Here is a 24,278-nt window from a genome sequence, read left to right as displayed (position 1 = left end):
GTAAAAAAAAAAAACTTATAAATTGCAAAACTGTTTGAAATGACTCTTATAATATTGAAGGAAATACTTTTTTCTATAGATTTCCCATTTACAAGCAAGCTAAAATCAAATTGTTTATGTTTGACATAGCTAAAAATAAGCAAGATTTTGCCACCAACCATGTCCCACATAATTGAAACTGGGCAAAATACTCTAAATTGATTGTCTAAAATAAATATCAAAATCATGTATTATAATTTTTGCATCATTGTTGTACAGCGGTTTCATAATGTTACTGGTCAAGGACCATAACCAATTTACCTTGACCCAAAATGCACTGCTGACTCACTAATAGTTGTATTATACATATATTATAACCAACACCAGTGACTTGGTGTCAATTTTGGACTGACTGGTAAATATGGTGAACTCTGATTTAATGATTTCATTTTGCAACAGACTGTTGTTATTCTTTGACACTACATCATGTACAAGTTAATATAATAACAATGTTCCAGTTTCAATCACAATTAATTATTATCCATTTTGAAATTTATAGGCAGTCTGTGTAAACATCCTGGCATTTGATTTTTGTATTTCTTGTCTATTTCGAGCAGTCTGGGTTCAAGTCCTGGTTGGGGACATTGTATTGTATTCTTGAGCAAGACACTTTACTCTGAGAGTGCCTCTCTCCATTCAGGTGTATAAATGGGTACTGGCTAATTTAATGTTGGGGGGGATGGGGCGGGGGGTAATCCTGCGATGGATTAGCATCCCATCCAGGGGGGTAGAAGAAATACTCCGCGCCAGCCCAACGGGCCATTTGCCTCGTATGTAGACTTCAATTCCACTTCCGAGTTGCCATACATATAGGTGACATACATATTCATACGAATAGTTTCGCACAAAGACTCATTTTGACACAAAGGCAAAAGTAAGCTTGGAATTGGCCTATTCTCCATGGCTAACTTAGGGAGCTTTTGATTTTGCTTCTCCAAACGTGGGCTGCGTAGCTACCCAATCCACTACCCATAAATTCGCCACTGCGGACTGTTTGCTGATCAATACATGCTATTAGCATATAGCAGTCATCGTTTCAAAAGGGCCAGTCAATCCTTCACCGCGGCTGCTCTAGCATACAGGTTCGACTGCATTATAAATTATTTTATTTTGTAGGTCTTCAGAGCTCGACCTGGAAAAACACTTTCCGTGCATTTTCGGTCGATTGCAGGAAGTGAATTTGAGCTAAATGTTACAGCTGGAAGTGCGCACAACAACACCATACTCATTAGGATTACAGATGAGTACAATGGAAAGACGGTAAAAACTGCTTCTAGTTCTGTCTTGGACATTTCTTTCTATTCTAAAGGCAATTCCAAAGTTCCTGCCAATCTGGAGATGATCATAGTGGAAGATCAAGGTACCTGTTAAATTTACAGAAGTAACTTCTCAATATAAACGCTGATCTCAGCAGATTGTAGATATACAATTTTATTATTATGTATCAACGACTGACCTACTTCATAGTTACACACGACGCTTTGATTTGCTCCGAATGTTTGAACTGTTTTTTTCTTTTTGTATAAACTGCTTTCTCCTGCTTCGTCTGTTGCTTCTATAGAACAAGTATGCGGTTGCAAAACAGCGAAATATTGTTTCAAATGGGCAACTCGGAGGGAAAAAGTATGGTAATTATGTAGGCGAAGAAAAACTGTCTTGTAAAAAGATACTCATTGTATTTTTATTAAACAGAGGTCGAAACTATATCAAGGTTTTTTTTATAAGATCATTTTTCGCGTATTTTTACTGTGGTGTTTGTTTTTATTTCTATTCAGAGTCGCCTCCATCCTTTCTAATATCAAACAGTACTTTCTCCAACAACTTTAAGACCGGAATTGCAGTATATGACCTGATGGGCTGTTTTCAAATTTTTAACACGGTGGCGTCGAAAAATGGTGGTGTTGGCCTACATATAAGCGGAGTACACGGGGGATTCCATGTCGTATCATCTGTGCTTGCTGATAACCAAAACCATGGCGCGCACATTGAAAACGTGTCAGGATCTTTGGTATTTAAAACTGTCACATCCTCGAAAAACCACCAATCAGGAATCGTAATCGAGTCAGGAACTTTATCTTTCTTAATGACTGACAGTCATGTGAACGAGAACTTGGGTGAAGGCTTATACATCTCAAACCCACTCGACTCTACTATAAATATCTCCAACACAAAGTTTCTTCGCAACAGCGGAGGCCAAGGAGTTTATTTCAAGGACTTCCGTGAAGATTGCCAGATTCTTCTTTCAGACATAACTTCACTTGGAAACTCACAGAACGGTGCTTTGTTTGAAAGAGTAAGAGCCAAGAGTATGAACGTAACATCCTCCTCGTTTGACGGAAATACGTTACATGGCGCACATGTTAAAGAGGTTTTCACAGGTAGCGTTAATTTGCAGGAAATTTCCACATCTTACAATCTGAAAACAGGCCTGGTTTTCTACCAAGGAGTCAGCAGCATGAACATAGAATCGTGGTCTTCCATTGGTAACCAAATTGATGGGTTTTCCTTAGAGAACCAGGAAGGACAACTGACTTTAAAGGACTGTTATGTTTATGGTAACAAACGGAACGGAATATGGCTTGTGGATTCTTTTGACGCTCGTCTTCAGTCTGCCCATCTTCAGAACTGCAGTGTTTTGAAAAGCAATCGTTATGGGCTCATATTTCATCTGACGGATGGATTTCGACAAGGTGTCGAGGACTATGCTGTTACAGTGGCCAATTCTACAATTGCCAATAACGCGCTCGGTGGTTGCTGGTTTTATCCTTCCGGCTGCAGATGGTACTCTAGTTATCCACGTCACAGAAGCGTTCAACTTTCATTTACCGGAAACACGGTCGAGGGAAACCAGAAATTCGGTATTTACATCTATGGTCCAGAATGGTACGAGCTAAGTGCTGTCTTAGCAAATAACGAGATCAAGAACAATAGTGGTTATGCACTGAAGGTGGCTTACTATGACAATTACTGTTCCGACGATTATTCCTTTCCTGCCCATGTGAGAGTTCTATCCAGTACCTTCCTCAAGAATATAGGAGAATATACTGTTTTCGTTGACTACAATGCTTTTCCCACAAAGCGGTACATCGTCTTCAACAATAACTCATTCATCGAGAACCGAGCCATCCAGTCATTCTCCAGCAGCTATGTTCGTACTAAAACACAAGCAGTTTTAGCCGTAAAAGAAGGGACAATCACCGTGGAGCATAATTCGTTTGTCAATCCTTTGTTTCCTCACGAAATGGCAACTCTCCTTAGAGATCACGAACGAGTCATTCAGGCTAGGGAAAACTGGTGGGGCTCAAGGGACGAATGCAAAGTAAAAGAAAGGATTTTTCACTTCGGCGATCGAATCGAACTAGCACAGATTCAGTACTACCCATTTCTGGATTCCGTTCATTCTAACACAGTTAAGGTCCACAATGGTACCCGTCGTCTCTGTTTCGTTCAAGGAAATAAGTTAGGTGGAACACTGAACCAAACAGTCACCTTACCAAAAGACAGTGACACTTACCAAGTAGTCGGGGATGTCATAGTTCTACCTAATGGCGTCCTTACCGTTGAAGAAAACGTCACATTGGGATTTCCATTGCAAGCCGTTTTCATTGTTTTTGGTCAGGTTGTCATCAAAGGTACAGAGAGCAAGAGGGTAAAGCTTGTGCCTAAGAAACCTTTGCAAAAGGAAATAAGACTCGTTGGCAGTCCTGACCCATGGGATGGAGTACTTGAAATATGGTTCAATAACAGATGGATGCCGGTGTGCCTAACAAGATATCACTATGTGTCTACTATAGTATGCAGGCAGTTAGGATATGAAGCACTAAGTTACGTTTATCGTAACTCAAATGGAAACGAGACCTTTCTCCATAATGTTCGATGTGACACAGATGAAAGTGACAGTATTATACATTGCAACAGGAACAACTGGGTCGCTTCATCATCATGCTCCAGCTATGTCGGGTATATTCGTTGCAAAACTCCTTATTGGAGCGGTGTTCACTTGACGATAACACCAAAGAAAAGTGACATCAGAAATGTTGACATAGACTACGCAGGCTTCGCCTACAGAGACGACCTCAGCATTCCTGGTATTGCTTTAAGGGTGGACGTCAATCAGAACAACATCAACGGCGTCTTGGTGAATAATTCTGCCAGCAGGGGCTTGCAAATGATGTATCCAGATCCCTTTGATGTCACTCCTGACATCATAAACTCGACAATAACCAACACTGAGGGGTCTGGAGTACTTCTGGAATCTCCCTTTCTGAATCTCACAGCTACTAATGTTGTAAACACCAAAGGCTACGGGTTTACGTATTATTATAGCTGGAAGCCCCTTAACGACCATGTGTTCAAAATAGCGGACATGAGTGTGAAGAAGAACATCAACGTGTGCTCTGGAAATGATACTTTTATCGATGATTTTAGCGTAGTGTATTACCTGGTTGTGAGAACAAAAAGCCGCCGTGCCTGTAAGAAGGTGATCACAGTTCCAAAGGATTATAGCGTTGGAATGCAATTAATCCATCATGATGTGCGATCGTCGTCAGTTTTTCACGTCTACAGTGGAACAAGCAAGACATTAAGGGCTTTTTGGGATGTTCACTCACTAAGCTGGAGAACCCGTCCTGCCTGGAAAACAAACTCAAGCTCAGTCCTTTTAGAAAGCTCAGATTTTTACTACGATTACTTTAGCACGGTGCACTTTGTACTGTTTCTTATCAAAGGTAAGTAAGCTTTTCTTTGCAGGCTTCTGTTAAATAGTTTTTACAACAAACAACACATATTGAACGAGAAATAAACGATACATCTTACCCACTTCATTCATGGACTCACAGAAGGACAATGTATACTGGTGCATACTTACAACTGTATTGAAGATTAAAGAAATATATTTTTGCTTCGGGCATCTAAGTGGGTATTCCCTTAAGGGAATTGTTAGGGGAAAATGATCCACACTATGCGGACATAAAGAGTCATTACTCTTACTCTGCTGCGTTTTCCTGTTCAGAGATCATTTGTCAATCAAATTTGCCGTAGAACAACATGGAATGATCTCTAAGACATATTCAACTATCAAGTGATCAAAATCGGTGAAAATCGCACGTGTCTTGTGTTATAACAATCTCCAAATTTTGTGACTTTTACAAATACATAAGCAGAGACAGTACAGTAACATACCCTAAAGACACTCTAACTGATGTGGTTAGTTGGTCTGATTAATCGAAGCCTATAAATTTTAATAATGGGACTTTTTCGCTACAGTTTTCCGATGTCACATGCTAAGTCAACTGCCCTTACAATTTTAAATAAAATTGATCACGCCATGAAATTGTGGCAAATTGCATGCTTGTGTTTTGTTTTAACAACTGTTTCTTTTTTGATAGAACCAGACAGAGCAAAGCAGTGGTTGACATCGCCGAACCTGATCATTTCGAAATGCAATTTTATCAGCAACGTTTATGGCGGGATCTATTTAGGTGGTGAACACTCAGGAAACGTTCAGATCCAAAGCTCAGTTGTACAAGACTCACCCGCTAACGGTGTCACAACGGCTTTTTTACATGTTGAAAACCTTAACCTGTTTAACTGTTCCTTTATTGGAAATCAGGTTGGGATTAGACTTTCTTCGTTTTCGGGCAACGTTAATATTGAAAACACCGACGTTTCAAACTCGACTTCCAATGCCCTTTACATAGTTTCGGATGGTCAGAAAATGGTCCATTTCCTAAACAGTAGCGTCATTCACAGCGAGGGATTTGGAATTTATCTGAAAGGTAATTACGAAGACGCAAGTCTTTTTGCAATCAATAGCTTTTTTGGGTGGAACAAAGCTACCTCAGTTTACTCAGACATTCGTTACGCCCGATACACTCCTGATGGATCACAGGCATCCTTTAAAAACTGTACATTTTTAATGAATCAGGGCCCTGTAGTAAACATCGATGAATCCCCGAAGTTTTATCCATGGGAATTTGAAGGTAACATTTTCATGAACAACACACAGAATTCCGTTATCATGACGACTAGATATACAGATGATCGATTTTCGCCTGGACTCTTCGTTCGACGAAATAAGTTCTTATTTAACTTTTTCCAAGAGAAAGGAGTCATTTATGTTAGAGGAGGCACAAAGGAGTTGATCATTGATGGAAACGTATTCGAAGGAAACTACGGACGGTCTGTGTTTGTGGAAGAACAGTCTTTTTTTCGAGCTCCTGCCGCAATTCAATATAACGTTTTCAAGGATAATAGCGACGCGAACGGAAGCGTTTTAGAGATCAGAAGAATGGAAAACGACGTCATAATTCTTAACAATGTCTTTAAGTTTAACGAAGGACTAAATGTGGTTCTCCTCCATAACGAGTATTTTGTAGGTGCCAAAAAACATATCACTTTCATGAACAATTCACTTCTAAACAACTCAAACACTTGGTCTTCTGGTTGTGAAGTTGAGATCTCAGGAATGAAGGAATATAAAGTAATTTCAATACGCCACAATAGATTTAACAGCCAAAGCTTTCCAAAGGAACTTTGCGTAAACATCACTGCAGACTCACACACCAGCATTGTGAATGTGTCCTTAAACTTCTGGGGTTATGACAACGAGAATCAAATTAAGGAGAGAATCTATGATGCTGAGGACAATTACGAAAGGGCCTTGGCTGTTTTTATTCCATTCATTGGCAGCATGGGAGAATTAATGCAAGGGTCAAACCAAAGCGATGGCCGCGAAACATTTGCAACTCGATATTTGGGTGGACGTATTTCATCTAGCCTTAACCTGTGGAGTAAATTCAGCCCTTATATAGTAATTTCCGATGTTACTGTTTTGCCGGACGCTGAACTAACAATTCACCCAGGTGTCGAATTACAGTTTGGCTCAGGTGTTGGTATGTTGATTCTTGGTGCTCTCTTTGTGCTGGGAAATAGGGAGAATCCTGTAACATTTTCTCTGCTGAAGAGAAGTCAAACGAAAATATCGATTCCTGTTCGTTTAGTGGAAGGCACATTCCCGTGGCAAGGACGTTTAGAAGTATTGCATAATGGTAATTGGACCCCAGTGTGTGTAAACGAAACCATGACATTTGGAAGGAAGAACGCTAAAGTGATATGTGGAAAACTCGGCTATCAAGCGCCTGCGTTAATCATTAATGTCGTTCATTCATCTTCACTTGGTGCAATTTTGAATTGCCGTGGTAATGAAACAGAGATTAACGAATGTCTGTTATCTTTCCATAATGTCAGTGGCAATTCGACTCGACAAGTTGCCTTACACTGCAAAGGAGGGACGCCCTGGGGAAATTTAAGATTTCTTCGCGTATTTCGGAATACTTCTTACCCAATGACATCACGTCTACAGCATTTAAAAATCGAGCACTGTGGTGAAAAACATGGCAAGAAGGTTGCTGCTATTGAAATGATTCAGAACGTTCCCGAAATGAATCACGTGTCTATTTCAAATTGCACAGCAGGTGGTCTCAAAGTTTTGTTTCCAGAAAGAGAAGTGTACCTGAGAGACATGTTCTTGGTCAATACTGGAGGTTATGGAGGTGACGTTTTGATACCAAAACGGAATTTCACCATTGAGAAAGTAACGTCGATGAACAACACACATGGGTTGAGTTTTCATGAGTTGGATGGTCATTGGATTGAAGGTGTTTCCTACGGACAAGTTTTGTTGTGCGATCCAGCAACAAATGTCACTATTAGGGAACGTGATTTACTCCTATACGTTTTTCCACCATTGATGAGGTTCTTAAACATAGGGTTGCGCTGCCATATGGAGGTTAAAACGGACAGAGATGCAGGTTTCGCTCTTCAGTTGCTGGTAATGAAGAATGTTAGGTCTATCATGATATACAACCCTTATAGAAAGACCATCTTGAAGTTTTCCTCTAGAGATATAGGACCGCTGTCAAGACGCCGACTGATTCCGTGGAATGCTATCACAGTTTATTTCGAGGGATGGCATTCTAGCGAAGTGCTTTTACAAGTACAACGAGTTGAAATAGGAGGTTGGTATACCGTTTGCTGTGTTAGCAATTGCGTAGCTTAAAAAGCCAATTTTTCCATGATGGTAAATCACCATTACATTAATCAATACAACCGGAGATAGCAGCTAAGATGGTTCATTTATTTCCTCAGCAACATAATCAGTGAACAACTGCGTGTAATCTTTCCTATTATCGCTGATTATGACTTGAAGCAGTAAGCAATTCATAGCTTAACTGTTAATTGTACAATGCAATATGTAACTTCTGTAGTCCTTGGTTTAAAGATCATTCCCTAAACTGCTTTGATTTTTTTTGTCTCACTTTATCAGATATGCCTTGCACATTTGAGCGAGGTAATTGTGGATGGAGACAATATCCTGGACATTATTTTAGAAGCGTCAGGCTAACGTGGCAGTGGAGATGGTATGGCGACTATTATAAGCCTACCGCTATTCCGGACCATACTTATTCGTACAGTGGTAGTACAGGTAAGTCGTGTATGATAACGTAAATGTTACTTCATCAGATCTGTAAGCCTAACCACACATGCAACCTTCAGTTGTAAATCATGAAGAGCGCTTTTCTGAGAATCACCTGCAGTATAGGCCGCAGTTTTGGATGTTCACGCTGAGTACAACAATACAATACAATACAATACAATACAATACAATACAACGCAATGCAATGCAATGCAATGCAATACAATACAATATAATCAAGTTTCCATATAACGCGCTCTCTGATTGGCTGAAAGAGCGTGCTTTATCAGAGAACAGAGCACGGGTTGATGACAGTAGGTTGGCTTTCAAATTTTTGCTTCGGAATTTTGACATATTTGCCCCACATTAAACATCCCCTGTGATTCAGACAAACGTTATGGAAACGAGCTTTTTGTCTGTAGTAAGTATGGCTCACAGAGACCATTGTTAGCAACAGTAGTGTTAAAACTGTACCAAAATAACAAGTTTTGTTAGATTCCCGCCGACAAAACACGTAGCGAAAGAAACAAATTCTCAACCTAAACAGTGCTTCGATAAAAGACATTATATTTGTTACGAAGGCAGCTATACTTATACTTATATACTTAAGAAGTAAAACAACGACAGAAAACAACAATTGAACTGTCTCTGTTTATGATAAGAAGCTTTATTTTTGTAAAAATACTCAATTGCTCAAACAACACTTACATGCAGTGTAGTAACGCTCGTTCTCCGGTAATTTCAGCGAAGTGAAGCGACGAGTGGTCAGTGCAAAGCTTGCTCTGATATCCTCTTTTGTGCTCGGAGTAGAACCAGTGGGAGCCGTTTAGTCTTTCTAACTTTTACGCTAGTTCAGGCAATCTTGCTGCATGCGGCTACAAGCCGTAAATAACTGTGGCTCCTTTCAAATTTAACTCGGCATTCCGCATTTTCATCCGCAAGCTTCGAGCTCCGCGTTTCGTAATTTCCACTGGAAAAGTGCACGTTTTCATAGGCCACAATACGACCGGATTCCTCTGGACTATAAAACTTCACCCGCCTTAAGATCCGCATTAAAAAATTAACTTAAAAGCGAACTTTGAAGGCATCGTTCTTCTCTCGAAAGCCGCTCAAACTACTCGAAACTAAAAGATCAGCTGAAGTCCAGTTTGTGATTGACAGCTGTCGCTTCCATAGCCAATCAAATTATTTGAACAATTCTAACAAGGATAGTGATTGGCTTATTTTAGCGTGCTTTATTAGAGAACAGTGCACGGCTTACGCCACTTGCTCGTTTGTAAAATAAAGTTTGGTTTGAAAATTCAGCCAAACGCGTGGGGAAATTATCGGATTCTTTATCATAAAACAAAGAAGCCTCGACTGTGCTCTGTTCTGTTGTAAAGCACTTAGGAAGCGGTGGAGCACTCAAGAAGTAGGGAAAAACACTCGGCTGCGTCTCGTGTTTTTCCCCACACTTCTTTCGTGCTCTTCCGCTACCTGCGTGCTTTACAACGGAACAGAGCACAGTCGAGGCTTCTTTATTTGTTAAATACAATACAATACAATACAATACAGTACAATGCAATGCAATGCAATACAATGCAATACAATGCAATACAATATAATACAATGCAATGCAATGCAATGCAATACAATATAATTTTATTATGTAACAACTTAGCTATATTTGAGGTGTGATATCACAAGAAAGATAAAATCACAGATCAGCTAATTTGATGGTATTCCGCATTGACATAGGAAGAGTGAGTGTTCTTGGCTTCTGTCCCCGTGGATGCTTAACCCTGTGCTCGTGTTTATGACTCCAGTAAAAAAAAGTTATTTTAATGCGACTGAGTCCAGTTCAATAAAAATATCTTAAAAGACCATGAATTCCAAGCGGAAGAATAACATAGTAAGATGTAGATGAGATATGTAAGGATATACGGGAGAAACGAGTTCACCTTCGCTTGTTTAGATTAGAGCTACATATACAATTGTTAAGTGAGGATGCTCGTATGAAATGCTAACTGTCATACGTTCTTTTTTTATCTCTTTTTTTGTACATGGCATTTTGCCTCAGGAAATTATATTTGGCTAGGACGCCGCTGGTATTCGGGATATGGCGCCTTTTCCAGCCCGCCCATTTTCAAGGAAAGCGACTACTGCTCCTTAGAGTTCTACTACAGATTTTGGAAAGATTGGTATGGGCGGGTGTATGCATCACTATCTGTTTTCATTGAAGAATTAAATGGAAATAGGACAACATCATTGTGGTCCACAAGTGAGCTCACGACGTACTGGAAAAAGAAAGTTATTAAGCTACCGCAGACTTCCTACAATTACTCGGTTGTCTTCCTTGGGCACTTTTGGGGCCATGCATACGTTGTAGTAGATGACATGGAATTCATTCGGTGCAACTTATGTAAGTTGATACACTTTCCATTTAAAGGACGGCGTCCTAGGGTAATGTTTACAGTAATAACTTAAAATATGGGTTTTAAAATTGATTGAAACACTGGAAAAATTAAAGGTATTTGCCGGATTTATACTAGAGACAAATTATCCGATGCCGGATCTATACTAGGAGACCATAAATCCATCTGAGACGATTTATCCGTCTCGGGCAGACGAATTACCCGTCTCAGTCGGATTACTCATCTCAAGTATAGATTTGGCTTCTGATACATCTTGGGGGAGCAAGAATGGCAGTGGTGAGAGCGCTTGCTTGAATATTCAATCCCGGCCTGCTGCCCTACGTGGGTTGAGTTTTTTGTTGTTGGTTCCCGTCCTGCCCGGAGAGCTTTGTCTGAGTACTCCGGTTTTGACGTTCTTCTACTTAAAAAACCAACATTTCCGAATTCCATTTCGACCTTGGTAGAATTAGTCCCACATTGAAACCAGCTGGGGCTGATGTGATTTTCTTTCTATATAATGTAACTCAATTTGATTTACATGGTAAAAAACCTTCCGGTAGACTTTCCATTGTCAATCAAGTTGCCTATACGGATTGTCGTGACACACATTTTATTTTGCATGGTATTTTTACCAAATTAGTTCTAACAAGAGGTTAAATAAAGGAGGAAATATTTACTGCCATTTTAAACTAATTCACACGTAATCTCTACTGTGCATGGATTTTTGGTGTTCTGTTTATAGCCCACGTCTTCACCCATCGTGTAACGGAGAGCGTCTTCAGCGGTAACGTTGAGCAGGGAATGAGCTACACTTCCACTCAAACCGAAAACCACCTTCTCAGAATAGAACGTTGTAAAATTACGGACAATGGCGGTACGTCATCAGGAGCGATTCATCTCAATGCTGCAAACCAAGCGTTTGAACTATTTAACAATTACCTGGCCGAGAACAGAAATGGCAGCATATATTCCAGAGTACATTATGAAGAGTCACAATCCAATATGCTAAAGAACCACATTCATGGCAACACATTTGATTCCAACAGAGGAGTATCTTTGTTCCTGGTAGGAGTAACTGGACCTTATTTCAACGTTAAAGTAACAAATAACTATTTCTCTCGTAATTTTGCTAAGGATCCCGATGGCAAAGTAAACAGTGTTTGCAGAATAACCAATTTACGAGCTCATGTTCAAGGAAATTGCTTCTACAATAATATTGGACAATATGCTTTTGAGTACAACTATCTTCAAGAAAATGCTACAGTTCTGCGTTTTCTAAACAACACTTTGTACAAGAACAGTGCTTTGGGTCTCAATGTCAATTATGGAGTAACGATTCTTTGCAACGGAGCAGCAGAAATGCACGGAAACGTGTTTCAAAATCCCGGCAACCGCTACCAAATTGGTACGACATTGCAGGGAAAACAAGTTGTTGTTAATGCGACTTTAAATTGGTGGGGAGAGAGCGTGGCTAATTTGATCGGCTCCCTCATCATGGATGAGACTAAAGACTACCGACTGTCATTAACAGTAATATTCAAGCCGTTTGTTCAGTTGCCACCGCAGAGAGTTATTTCTGGTAAGCTTTGTTTTTTTATTTGGGTCTTTAGTCAACATATCCATTGGGCATGTTAGAGCGATTTTAAATTGCATGCCGCAAATCCAGAACTACAGTTTCCTTATATACATGTACCGACCAGTCACAGAGGACATTGATAATCAAGCAAGCCAATCAAAGCTCTAAGCAAAGTTGTAGCTGACTCGTGGGAAAAAGTATGAGAGCCAATTGACGATTGGGTTTGGTTTTAGTTCTCTGATTGAATGAAAAAACAAGTTGTGCGAACTTTTGAATCATTAACTATAGACGTGATTATGCAAAACCAAAGCTTTGAAATTCACGAGAAAACCACTCTGAACATGATAAGTTTCGATATAGCGCTAACGTCACCCTACAAAAACTGGCAACGATTTTGAACTAGATAAATTCAAGCTGACCATTTGATGTTGAACTTTAATTATCATCAATGAGATGGAAGACCCAAGCTGAATAACATTGTACGATAGAAAAGTATCAGCTTACGTTATTTCTGGGTCTTTTTACATCAATACGACCAAAATACAACACAACGAAACGAAGTAAAACGTAACAAAGATCAAAGAAAATTAAGAAGGGAGACAACCAAACAAAAAACCCGTTTTCTTTGGTCCTGTTTTTTGTTTGTTTGTTTGTTTTTTTCAGTTTCCTGCCCACCGGAATGGATAAAGGACAGCGAACTATGTTTTTTGTACAAAGGAGGTTCCTTCCGTTTTGTAGAAGCTAAGACATATTGTCAGGTAAATACGTCGAGACGCATAAATTAAACCAAAATAAGAAGAATGATCAATCAGATCTTGAGCTTGAGATTTCTATGTGGTGAAAACTTATCAGGCCGAAGGCCGAATCACCTATCACTTCATAGTAATCAAGATGGGTTAAGTCTAATTGTTTTAATTGAATTATGAAGGTTTGAAGGAACAACCTTCACCGATCATATTTAAAAGCTACTCCAACAATATTCCCAAACTTTTGCACTTTACTGGACAGGGATTGAATTCGTGTACCAAATTAAAAGCAGCTCCTAAAATAGTTACTAAAGGTACGTGATAAATAACATCATTGTCATGATGGGGGGAAGTTTTTAATAAGCTGCCCCTTCAAAGGTTGTCTCTTTTTGCAACAGATTAAACGACGAAACTAACTGGAACTGGCTCACATGCTCCCATTTTACCGTACGCTAAGTGAAGGTTTAGTTCATAATATACAAATCTTGTTATGAATCTTTTCAGAGCTACGGTGGAAATATAATCGCCATGTTTTCGGACGGAGACAAAAGGCTCGTGAAAGATTTGAGACGAGAAGAATCAATGATTTCTTCGGCTGTACCACCTTCCCTGTGGACTATCAAAAGGGATTTTATAACAGAGGTTAGAAAAGTGTTGGAAATAGCTGATTAATTGAGATTTGTTATTACTATCTGTTCTTAATGATTGGTGGCGTTGGAAAGCTCACATTAGCTTTTAGGATCTTTATTCATGGTTTATGCTTTGAAGTCGCAAAACACTTACGGACAGCACATTTTGGAAGGTTGATCATCTGGGCCGAGTTGCTCGAGAACGGACTAACGCTAACCCAGTATTAAAAGTTAAAAGAAGAATTAATTTTCCTTGTAAAAAATTGTTTTTCACTGCTTGTTTGTTGGCAAGCTAAATAAACTGCAAAGCCGTCAACGAAGACCCTGCTTGATTGAGCGTTGGATCTCACAGAAGATCTAACCAGTCCAACTTGAAAAGTAGTAGTCTTTGACTTACAGTAGTCTTTGACTTCTCATAGTTTTATTTATTTACTTTTTTTTTGGGGGGGGGGGGGGTAGTTTGAGATTATTCAAACTGAAAACTGAGGGACACTCAATATAAGCAGAAAACCTAACCGAAAAGTTACAAAACTGGAATCAAAATTCGAGCTAATCCTGGGTTAGCTTAAGCAGGCTTTGAATAACTCGGCCTCACCCAGATTAAGCTAGCCCATGTCAGTTTCTGACAGTTTCTAACCCTTGTTAGTTTTCTTAGTTGAGATTAAGCTAACCCATGTACGTCAGCTTCCTACAAAAGGCAAATATAAGTGTTCCCCAGTCTATCTAGGGCTATTTCATTTCACATAATTTACTTTGTACCACATTCACAGGGAATAATGAAGGGGATAATGGAGGGTAACAGAGATAATCCCACGAAAAGGTCTTCAGTATTCCTAACGCAATCCTCCCCAAGGTATTTTCAGATCACTCCTGGTTTTGGAAATCACAAGACGGTCTGGAAATAGCCAATCTTATGGCGTTAATTTTGCTCACGTGGACAACCTAAGGGGCTTTACACGAATTTTTACCCTCTTCTAAAATATCCACCCTTCTAGTAGTTAAAACAAACGGATTTTTTCTGTGTTCTCATTTTATGTAATTCAAGTTAATGAGAAATTCCAAAAAAAGAAAAAAGAAATTAAACACCTAAATTAATATCGTTGATCCAAGGCTGTGGTCTAAGAAATTTACGGTGAGCTCAAAGGTTCCTAACCATGGAATCCTGGGTGTCAAGCACTTAAGCTTTTATGAGAAATGGAAGTTCTTCCACTCATCCAATTCAAAGGCAAAAGTTAACCGCCTGTGGCACCCGGGCACTTCTAGAGCGCAGCCCTGATCGTAATCTACGTACAAGCCCAGCTACTAAACTGTTTATTAAATTTTTATCGCAGTCCAATAAAGACAATGGAGTGTGCTCCGTTTTTGACAGCCATGGAAATATTACAGAATCTCAATGCGATGATCTTCATCCATTTGTTTGTGTCAGAAGGCCAGGTAAAATATTCTTAGGTCATTTGTAAGTCGAGTAGTCTGTTGAACCTGTTATCTTCCTCATGCTGTTATTGTATAAAGAATGGCAACTTTATTTTGGGGTACATGAAGTTTAGATTAAAATAAGTTAAAACTAGTTTGTTAGTTTAGGAGGCGCGGTGGCCTCACGATCGAGCAGTCCGGGTTGGAGCCCTGCTCGGAGACATGTGTTTTGCTCTTGGGCAAGACACTTTACTAAGTACCTCTCTCCACCCAGGTGTATAAATGGATACCGGCGACCTCATTGCTGGGGGTAACCCTGCGATGTTCTAGCGTTCTCTCGTAATCGCTTCATGCTACTGAAAAAGCAGGATAAGCTTCGGCCTGATGGGTCACTTACTACCTATTAGGAAAAGTTATGCTACATTAGTAATCCGTGAAGAGAGTTATACATGAGGCAAAAAATGGTAAAGCTCGGTCGGACACATTTATGGTATTTTCTATTACCTTCTAATGATGTCAACGTCATCGAGACGCCGGACAACTCGAGTTTTATTATCTCTATCGAAAGAGCACTGGAAAATAATCCTTTGGCAAGTTCAATGATTGTTTACTTCTTTGTCTGTAAAAAACGGTTGGGATGACCGGTGTGTAAATGTTTGTTTTTGCTATATATATATATATATATATATATATATATATATATATATATATATATATATATATATATATGTCTGAATTTATGAAAACCGTGTTAAAGACTTTGCACCAAAATAGCAGGCATGTTTTTGAAAAAACGGTTAGAAAATGTACATAAATATGGCCATGTCGCACCGAGAGTGCTATCTACCTCGTGTACTCTTAATAGAGTCCATACCATGCCTATACAAGCCTTTAAAGTCGCTGCAAATGAGTCGAACGAGCCAAACAAAACTAAATTAGAGCTTACATTGATCATTTGGTTCGCCGCGGCACTAATTTAGACAGGCTTAACCTCTGCGATTTCACCTAAATGACCTCACTAGGTCTTTACTGTGGGTTAAATTAGCCAGTCACGCTAACAGGAGCATGGTAAGCAGTGGAATCGGTTATTTACCTCTATATTTCAGCCAAAAAGTAGCCGTTACGTGACATTTCATTTCAATATCTGACCGGATTCGCAAAAACATAGCCATAGAATTTGACTTGTCACTGATAATCTAACTTGCTACAATTCTGTCCTAGAGCTAGCTTTCCACGAGGCTTATCGTAGCTCAAATAGCAGCAAATAACTCTCCTGTATGCCTTTTGAGGCCAGGAAGACTAAATTCACCGTCTTTTCGTTGAATCATGAATTGTACAATTTAATTAAGAGTGCTTTTAACATGAAATTGGACTCTAAATCAACACGAACGTACAGATATCAAAACCGCGGCGGAGAGCTAATCTATCGCTTTCTAAAGGCCTGCATCGTCCTAAATGGACTGAACAAGAGCTTCCTACATCGAGAATCGATTGAACTTCAGACAAACTAGGCCATAGTTAGCAGTAAGCGAACACTCAACATGTTGTCGTTACGTCAATTATCCCCCGGAAGCCACGCAAATAAATTTCTTCCGCGCTAGCGAATCACAGACAGTTCTGATACTTAGCTAAGCCGAGAACGCCTAAAATTGATAAAACAAGGAAATTCTACTCACGATCAGCGCTTGAACTCATGTTCTTCTCTCTCCTCGTGGCCATGTTTTGCTCGCAAATAGCAATGTCCCGGATGTACTTCAATTTTGTCGAGCGCGGAATGGCACATCCAGATTTCAACAGATTTTAGCTACATCAATGTTCAGAGCAAATGACGCCAAGAGCAGCTAGAAATGTCTAGTCCATTGCACGTCTAAGCCCTAAATCGATGTGGCTAAAGAGTTTTGCTGTCTAAAGCAAGCACAACATTATCGCCACAGGGCAAACGGCCTACTGTTACCGGACTAAATGCGACCCGTACATTTTACACATCTCCTCAGGCCCGCCTCACGTACGATAATGGACGACGCTTACTAGCAAATCGTTAGACTTGGGCCTTCATTGGACTTAATGATGTCCTTGGGCAGACTTCCTTTAGACAGCAAATACAGAACGCTAATCGGTCGCTCCTTGTCAGAGTCACCGCGCGAACTGAATTCAGACGAGTGTAGCCTGGGCTAAACTTAACGCAAATTGAAAAAGGGGGGGGGGGGGGGGTCGATAAATAATGAAAAAAATACTTAAATAAATGAAACATGCGGCAAGGAGTTCCTACATTTCATGCTAGGTAAGATTTACAAGCTGCTGTCATAGCGAAAGCAGAAAAAAAACAACAACAAAGAAATGAAAAAAAAAAAAAAAAAAAAAAAAAAAATCAAAAAACACCTGATTCAGTCTTTAACACCGTTTTCATAAATCCAGACATATATATATATATATATATATATGTCTGGATTTATGAAAACGGTGTTAAAGACTGAATCAGGTGTTTTTTGATTTTTTTTTTTTTTTTTTTTTTCATTTCTTTGTTGTTGTTTTTTTTTCTGCTTTCGCTATGACAGCAGCTTGTAAATCTTACCTAGCATGAAATGTAGGAACTCCTTGCCGCATGTTTCATTTATTTAAGTATTTTTTTCATTATTTATCGACCCCCCCCCCCCCTTTTTCAATTTGCGTTAAGTTTAGCCCAGGCTACACTCGTCTGAATTCAGTTCGCGCGGTGACTCTGACAAGGAGCGACCGATTAGCGTTCTGTATTTGCTGTCTAAAGGAAGTCTGCCCAAGGACATCATTAAGTCCAATGAAGGCCCAAGTCTAACGATTTGCTAGTAAGCGTCGTCCATTATCGTACGTGAGGCGGGCCTGAGGAGATGTGTAAAATGTACGGGTCGCATTTAGTCCGGTAACAGTAGGCCGTTTGCCCTGTGGCGATAATGTTGTGCTTGCTTTAGACAGCAAAACTCTTTAGCCACATCGATTTAGGGCTTAGACGTGCAATGGACTAGACATTTCTAGCTGCTCTTGGCGTCATTTGCTCTGAACATTGATGTAGCTAAAATCTGTTGAAATCTGGATGTGCCATTCCGCGCTCGACAAAATTGAAGTACATCCGGGACATTGCTATTTGCGAGCAAAACATGGCCACGAGGAGAGAGAAGAACATGAGTTCAAGCGCTGATCGTGAGTAGAATTTCCTTGTTTTATCAATTTTAGGCGTTCTCGGCTTAGCTAAGTATCAGAACTGTCTGTGATTCGCTAGCGCGGAAGAAATTTATTTGCGTGGCTTCCGGGGGATAATTGACGTAACGACAACATGTTGAGTGTTCGCTTACTGCTAACTATGGCCTAGTTTGTTTGAATTTCAATCGATTCTCGATGTAGGAAGCTCTTGTTCAGTCCATTTAGGACGATGCAGGCCTTTAGACAGCAATAGATTGGCTCTCCGCCGCGGTTAATTAAATTGTACAATTCATGATTCAACGAAAAGACGGTGAATTTAGTCTTCCTGGCCTCAAAAGGCATACAGGAGAGTTATTTGCTGCTATTTGAGCTACGATAAGCCTCGTGGAAAGCTAGCTCTAGGACAGAATTGTAGCAAGATTGTCAGTGACAAGTCAAATTCTATGGCTATGTTTTTGCGAATCCGGTCAGATATTGAGATGAAATGTCACGTAACGGCTACTTTTTGGCTGAAATATAGAGGCAAATAACCGATTCCACTGCTTACCATGCTCCTGTTAGCGTGACTGGCTAATTTAACCCACAGTAAAGACATAGTGAGGTCATTTAGGTGAAATCGCAGAGGTTAAACCTGTCTAAATTAGTGCCGCGGCGAACCAAATGATCAATGTAAGCTCTAATTTAGCTTTGTTTGGCTCGTTCGACTCATTTGCGGCGACTTCAAAGGCTTGTATAGGCATGGTATGGACTCTATTAAGAGTACACGAGGTAGATAGCACTCTCGGTTCGACATGGCCATATTTATGTACATTTTTAATCGATTTTCCAAAAACATGCCCGCTATTTTGGTGCAAAGTCTTTAACACGGTTTTCATAAATTCAGACATATATATATGTCTGGATTTATGAAAACCGTGCTAATTTCAGCACAACCACCCTGACACTTTTCCAAGAAAATACACAGGCTTTTTCACTCGATCAACCACAGGCACTCTGTCAACACACAGCCTACTCACCCACCTTGCTTGTGTCTGGCTGGCTGGCTGCCAGCCCCTAAGACTGCGGGGCATTGCTGGCCAAGGCTGTCCTGCAAAGAAAATGAGCAGTTTTAACTGAGGAAAGTGCCTCTCTCTGTGACCCACCCCACCCCCCTAGGGTTAGCTCCTGGCAGCCTCGCTTGGTATCAGCGGGTAGCCAGGTCCCAGGGCTATCTTCCCCTACCCTCCTTGACGGAAGCCCTCCTGGCTTTTCAAGCACCGCAAAGGCCTCCCTGCCGCCTATCGCAGGCAGGCAGGCGCGAAAGTTTTGCCCCAAATTTGACACAGTTTTCATAAATTCAGACACACACACACACACACACACACACACACACACACACACACACACACATATATATATTGTTTTCAATGAAATAGCGCTAACCCAGGAGCTAACCATTAATAAAATAGCTTTCAGTGGTGGTGTTTACCATGATAGAAGGCTGAAATGGAAGGAATAGTGGGACTGTACAGAAATATGGAATGAATCTCCAAATTAAGGTAGTCTTTAATTTTGGCATGGATTTTCCGGCGTAAAATTACTGTTTTATTTGTTCTCCACCGAAATTTCAGGGACTTTTGGTTCAATTGTTAGCACCGTACCTATTGTGCTCATTACTGTACCTAAGTATATACGATGTGTTCAAAGTTTTCCAGCATTTTATCCAAGGTATCTACTGATACTTAAAGAATCTCATTTTTTCCTGGTAGTCATCCACTGCCCAAACGGCTGTTTCCATAATGGAGATTGCATAGGTGCCATATGTTTCTGTTATCCTGGTTGGACTGGAGAAGACTGTTCTCGGTTTCACTGCCACGACTTGCACAACTGCTCTGGTAACGGTGAATGTATGGGTCCTAATGCATGCAAGTGCCATCCCGGATATTTGGTAGGTTTTCTGTTTTTATTTTTTTTATTTTATGTTATTTTTCCTTAGATTAGACTTTATTTCTTTGGGTACTGTTACCTTGATTTAAAGGGCTCTGAACTCTTCTCCTATAGGGTCTCGGCTGCACATATTCCTTCTGCGAAAAGTACGAAAGTTGCTCTGATTGTGTGAGAGATCCTTTTTGTGGATGGTGTGACAGCTCGCTTTCCTGCCTTGGAGGTTTTGCTGAAGGACCACCCAAAAGAAGCTGTTCTGATTGGTTCTACTATCACTGCTACACTGTGGGAGACAAGAGCCGCTGTTCGAGCAATATACCGGTAAGCGAGGGACAGTAATGATAATTAAAAGCCAATTTATACCAAAATATAAATTATAGTTAATGTCTAACCATACACCCCAGGAGAGAGAATAAATCAGGTCACTTCTGGTCACGGATCACTTCCCACATATGAGTTACTCATGTCGGATGATCCCGCTCAGCCAATCAGCATCTACCATGCACGTGAAATCTTGCACTGTATAATCACATGCTCAGCCGTGCACAACACAATTCTTACACTTTCTCATTCGCAGAACCAAAATTTCTCTCCCACCCTTCCCTGGTTTATCCTTCTCTCTATGGAATGAGACAAGTAGATATGTGTTCCTTGAAATACAAGTAGCTCTGGCACATGTATCAGATTACAAAGGTATTGCAGTGAGAACTAAGGTTTAAACAGTAACTCCAAATAATGACTTTGTAAAGTTTGACAATGAAATTATACAATAATAATAAACCAGGTAGCAGGTTTGCAGAGGTTTTGTAAATAATTAATAACTGTGAGGTTATTACCCTCATTACAGTGATAATTTCAGTTTAAAAGTATTGAGCTTTATTGGTGTTTAATAAAGATGGGTTTCGGGATGAAGTGCTCCCATAGAGGTCACCCTTTACCCCATAGACTCTTATTATTCCTTAACCCGGGGAATTCGACCCCTAGAGAGGATTATCAACTCTCCATACCCTAGGGGATTATTACCCCCTAAAGAGGATTATCACCTCTCGCTGAGTATCCTGCAGGGGGATTATCACCCCCTTGAGAGCATGATCACCTCTCACTCAGTACCCTTGTGGGATTATCACCCCCTCTTGAGGATTACCACCTCGTACTGAGTACCCTGGGGGATTATCACTCCCAGGGCGATCCTTACACCCCTAGGAGAAAGTGACCTAGAATTCTTCATTGGAGTGCTTCATCCCTTACCCCTTTTCCCCACAAATGTTCTGGTTGTGTTGTTTGTGTATACGTAATTATAGTAAGGGTTATGGGTTAGGAACATTAAAAAACGTTCGTAATAATTAATGTTCTGAAAGAGTCCTGAAAGAATCTGGCGGTCCTTCATCTTGGAAACTCAGTTACTGGGGTTGGAAACTTATTGGATCGCGTTTGCTTTTACGCCCTTAGCTTTCATGCAAGACATAGACGGGCATAAGATGTATTGTTAGTAAAGATTGAATAGGAAGCCGAGCGAAAGTGACATAAGTCCAATAAAGCGGTGGCTGCCTTTGATTGCCTTGCCTTCAAAGTCTGTTCGTGGTGGGACAACTATACTTCTAAAAAGTACTCGCCACGTCCCGTCAAACCCTGTCAATGTTTCAAAAATTGGTGTGGGGCATAAAGCGCCTTTAAGAGTGGCTTGTCATAGAAATATTATGTCCTTTAAGAACCAAGGGGCAAATATTGAAAATGAGGAGGCAAAATGTTTGAACAATATGAGTTGTAAATTCAAAATGGCGAGAAAGCGTCAAGTTTGCTAAGTGCACCCTTACTGAGCTATATCTTTAAATGCATTTCTTAATAAAATATGCCGTTAAATAGTAATGGCTTAACTTTGTGAAATCAAATCACATGAGGTGGGGATTAGAGTCATTCTTTCGGTGAGCAGATCACTCTAAGAAAACGTCGGTGCCAAAAAGTTAAGCAAAGATTTTAAATAGTAACTAGGTAAATATATTGATTCATTTCAGACCTTTAGCTACTGTACTGTATTTTAATTCCAAGTTTTCGCCGTTCTACGGTATCATCAAGGAATTAAATAATATATTCTATCACTCGCGTCACCTACACCAATTTTATATCACGCACTATTGAATATTTTCTTCATTTATTTTAGACTGTGGACTGTGGAGGTAAGCAGTGCAATTTCAAGAATGGAAGAGGGACTATTCAATCATGTCAAAAATGCCAGGACCTCGAGAAATGTTACAAAATCACAGTAAGAAATGTTATGTTATGCAATGTGATTGTATTCTATTATACTGTATTCGATTGTATTTTATAAGATAGCGTTGCAAAGCCGCACTATCAAACTTGGTGTACGTATGCATGAATCATAATCTAATGATGCAAGCACATGGCTTGGGAAGAGAGCCTTCCTACGCGCGCGAGATAAATTAATTATCATTGGGAATGTTTTAAGTAATTGATTAAGGCCTTAGCCGTGCATCATCGAGTTACGACGAACTTATGAAGCTTTGGAGAGCGCACGAGAAGCTAGATTTCCTCTCGGCTGCGCTTCGAGCAATTCCCTTTCTTTTCGAACTTCGGTTCATATTTCGAGATCGGCTGCATGTTAAAACATGAATCAATTGTAAATGAAAGACCCAGAAAAATCCAAGATGACGCGAAACCTGTTGATCGATCTAGGAAAATCTTTTTATCCGATAGGTACTCCCGGCTACGATGGCTAAATCTTTCAATGTAAGTTACAAGTAACTGACATCAAATTAACATTGAATTAACAGGAAGAAGGTGAATGTAGAAGCTGGAACGAGACTCGCTGTCCTGGTGGCCAAGTTAGTGTGGACTACGCTGACTCACAGAGAAGTGAGAATGTGGAACTCGCCGAAAATGTGAAGTTTGTAGAGCCAAATACCACAGTTATTTACGCCTGTCCGGTGATTATGGCCCAACAAAAGGAAATTTCACTTGTATTTGTTGCACCGAAAGTCCTAGATGTCCAAGTTGGTGATATACTCTGCAGTCCTCAAGCCGGAGGGATTATGCATAAAATAGTTGCAGAAGTCAGTGATGGTGAGCTTATTGAGGGTGCCAGGATGTTCAAGCATTTCTGATTCTGAAAACGTAACTTTTAAACGGCTTTGAGGGGCTTTTTCGCATCTCGATTGTCGATTTATGATTGAGACAGGGAAGGGGTATATGGAGTTCCATCCCAGCCAAAAATCAAAGTTGATCACAACATTCAACTTGAAAGTCTAACACTTGGCAAACATCAACATCATATTTCACTCTTCAACTTTGTCCTTTGTATCACAATCATTGAAACTTTAAACATCAACTTTTAAAGTGACAGTTCAACGTTCAACTTTATCCATCAACATTCATGTTAACATGTCAACAATGATCTTGACACATGGGCTGTCAGCGAAAGATGAAGTTTGAATCTCCAAGTCGAATGTTGAGTCACCAAAGACGCACCAATCCCGCCAAAATTCAACTTGAGAATTCAACTTTCAAGTTGATAATTCAACATGAAATGTTACGTGTCAATATCCGTGTTTAGCAATGAACATTGCTTTTGCTGATGACGTAAATTTGTTCATCATGACGTAATGTTCAATTTCTCAAAGTTGGTTTCAACCTCGTTCCCAGGGTCCTCTCTCTTCCTTCCTCGAGAAAGTACCCTGGTTGCGGCTGGTCACGTGTCTGCTAGATTTTTGCAGATTCCAAAAAAAAAATGATTGGAGGGAGGGGCAGGACAGTTAAAGTTTGTCTCCACTGAGCTCAGCTACTGAGCCCAGTAGGGAGTGGAATTTGTAACCTCGGCCGAACTCACAGCGAAGGCATTGACGCATTCGATATTGGAGTTCAAGTCATCAAAGTTCGGCTTAAAGGTTAGCCCTT

At 40.1% G+C, this 24,278-nt stretch overlaps 1 protein-coding gene across 5 annotated transcripts in view; it reads left to right on the top strand.

Annotated features, from left to right (window-relative positions):
• LOC110041515 (uncharacterized) overlaps nt 1-24,278 on the top strand; it is a 98,891-nt gene that overhangs the window by 37,687 nt on the left and 36,926 nt on the right. For all 5 annotated transcript variants that reach the window (XM_089280833.1, XM_089280836.1, XM_089280834.1 and 2 more), the window contains 13 exons: nt 1,156-1,399; nt 1,815-4,766; nt 5,427-8,057; nt 8,366-8,524; nt 10,575-10,916; nt 11,651-12,487; nt 13,148-13,242; nt 13,735-13,872; nt 15,191-15,293; nt 20,195-20,373; nt 20,487-20,690; nt 22,528-22,629; nt 23,159-23,447. In XM_089280833.1, the coding sequence (XP_089136959.1) occupies nt 1,156-1,399; nt 1,815-4,766; nt 5,427-8,057; nt 8,366-8,524; nt 10,575-10,916; nt 11,651-12,487; nt 13,148-13,242; nt 13,735-13,872; nt 15,191-15,293; nt 20,195-20,373; nt 20,487-20,690; nt 22,528-22,629; nt 23,159-23,447 (8,275 nt within the window). The remainder of the gene's footprint in view (nt 1-1,155; nt 1,400-1,814; nt 4,767-5,426; nt 8,058-8,365; nt 8,525-10,574; nt 10,917-11,650; nt 12,488-13,147; nt 13,243-13,734; nt 13,873-15,190; nt 15,294-20,194; nt 20,374-20,486; nt 20,691-22,527; nt 22,630-23,158; nt 23,448-24,278) is intronic.

The sequence above is a fragment of the Orbicella faveolata genome, unplaced genomic scaffold, assembly GCF_042242905.1.
Source record: "Orbicella faveolata isolate gen_17 unplaced genomic scaffold, um_ofav_v1 contig_48, whole genome shotgun sequence".
In the NCBI taxonomy this organism is placed as follows: Eukaryota; Metazoa; Cnidaria; class Anthozoa; order Scleractinia; family Merulinidae; genus Orbicella; species Orbicella faveolata.
This window is presented reverse-complemented; position numbering and strand designations above follow the sequence as displayed.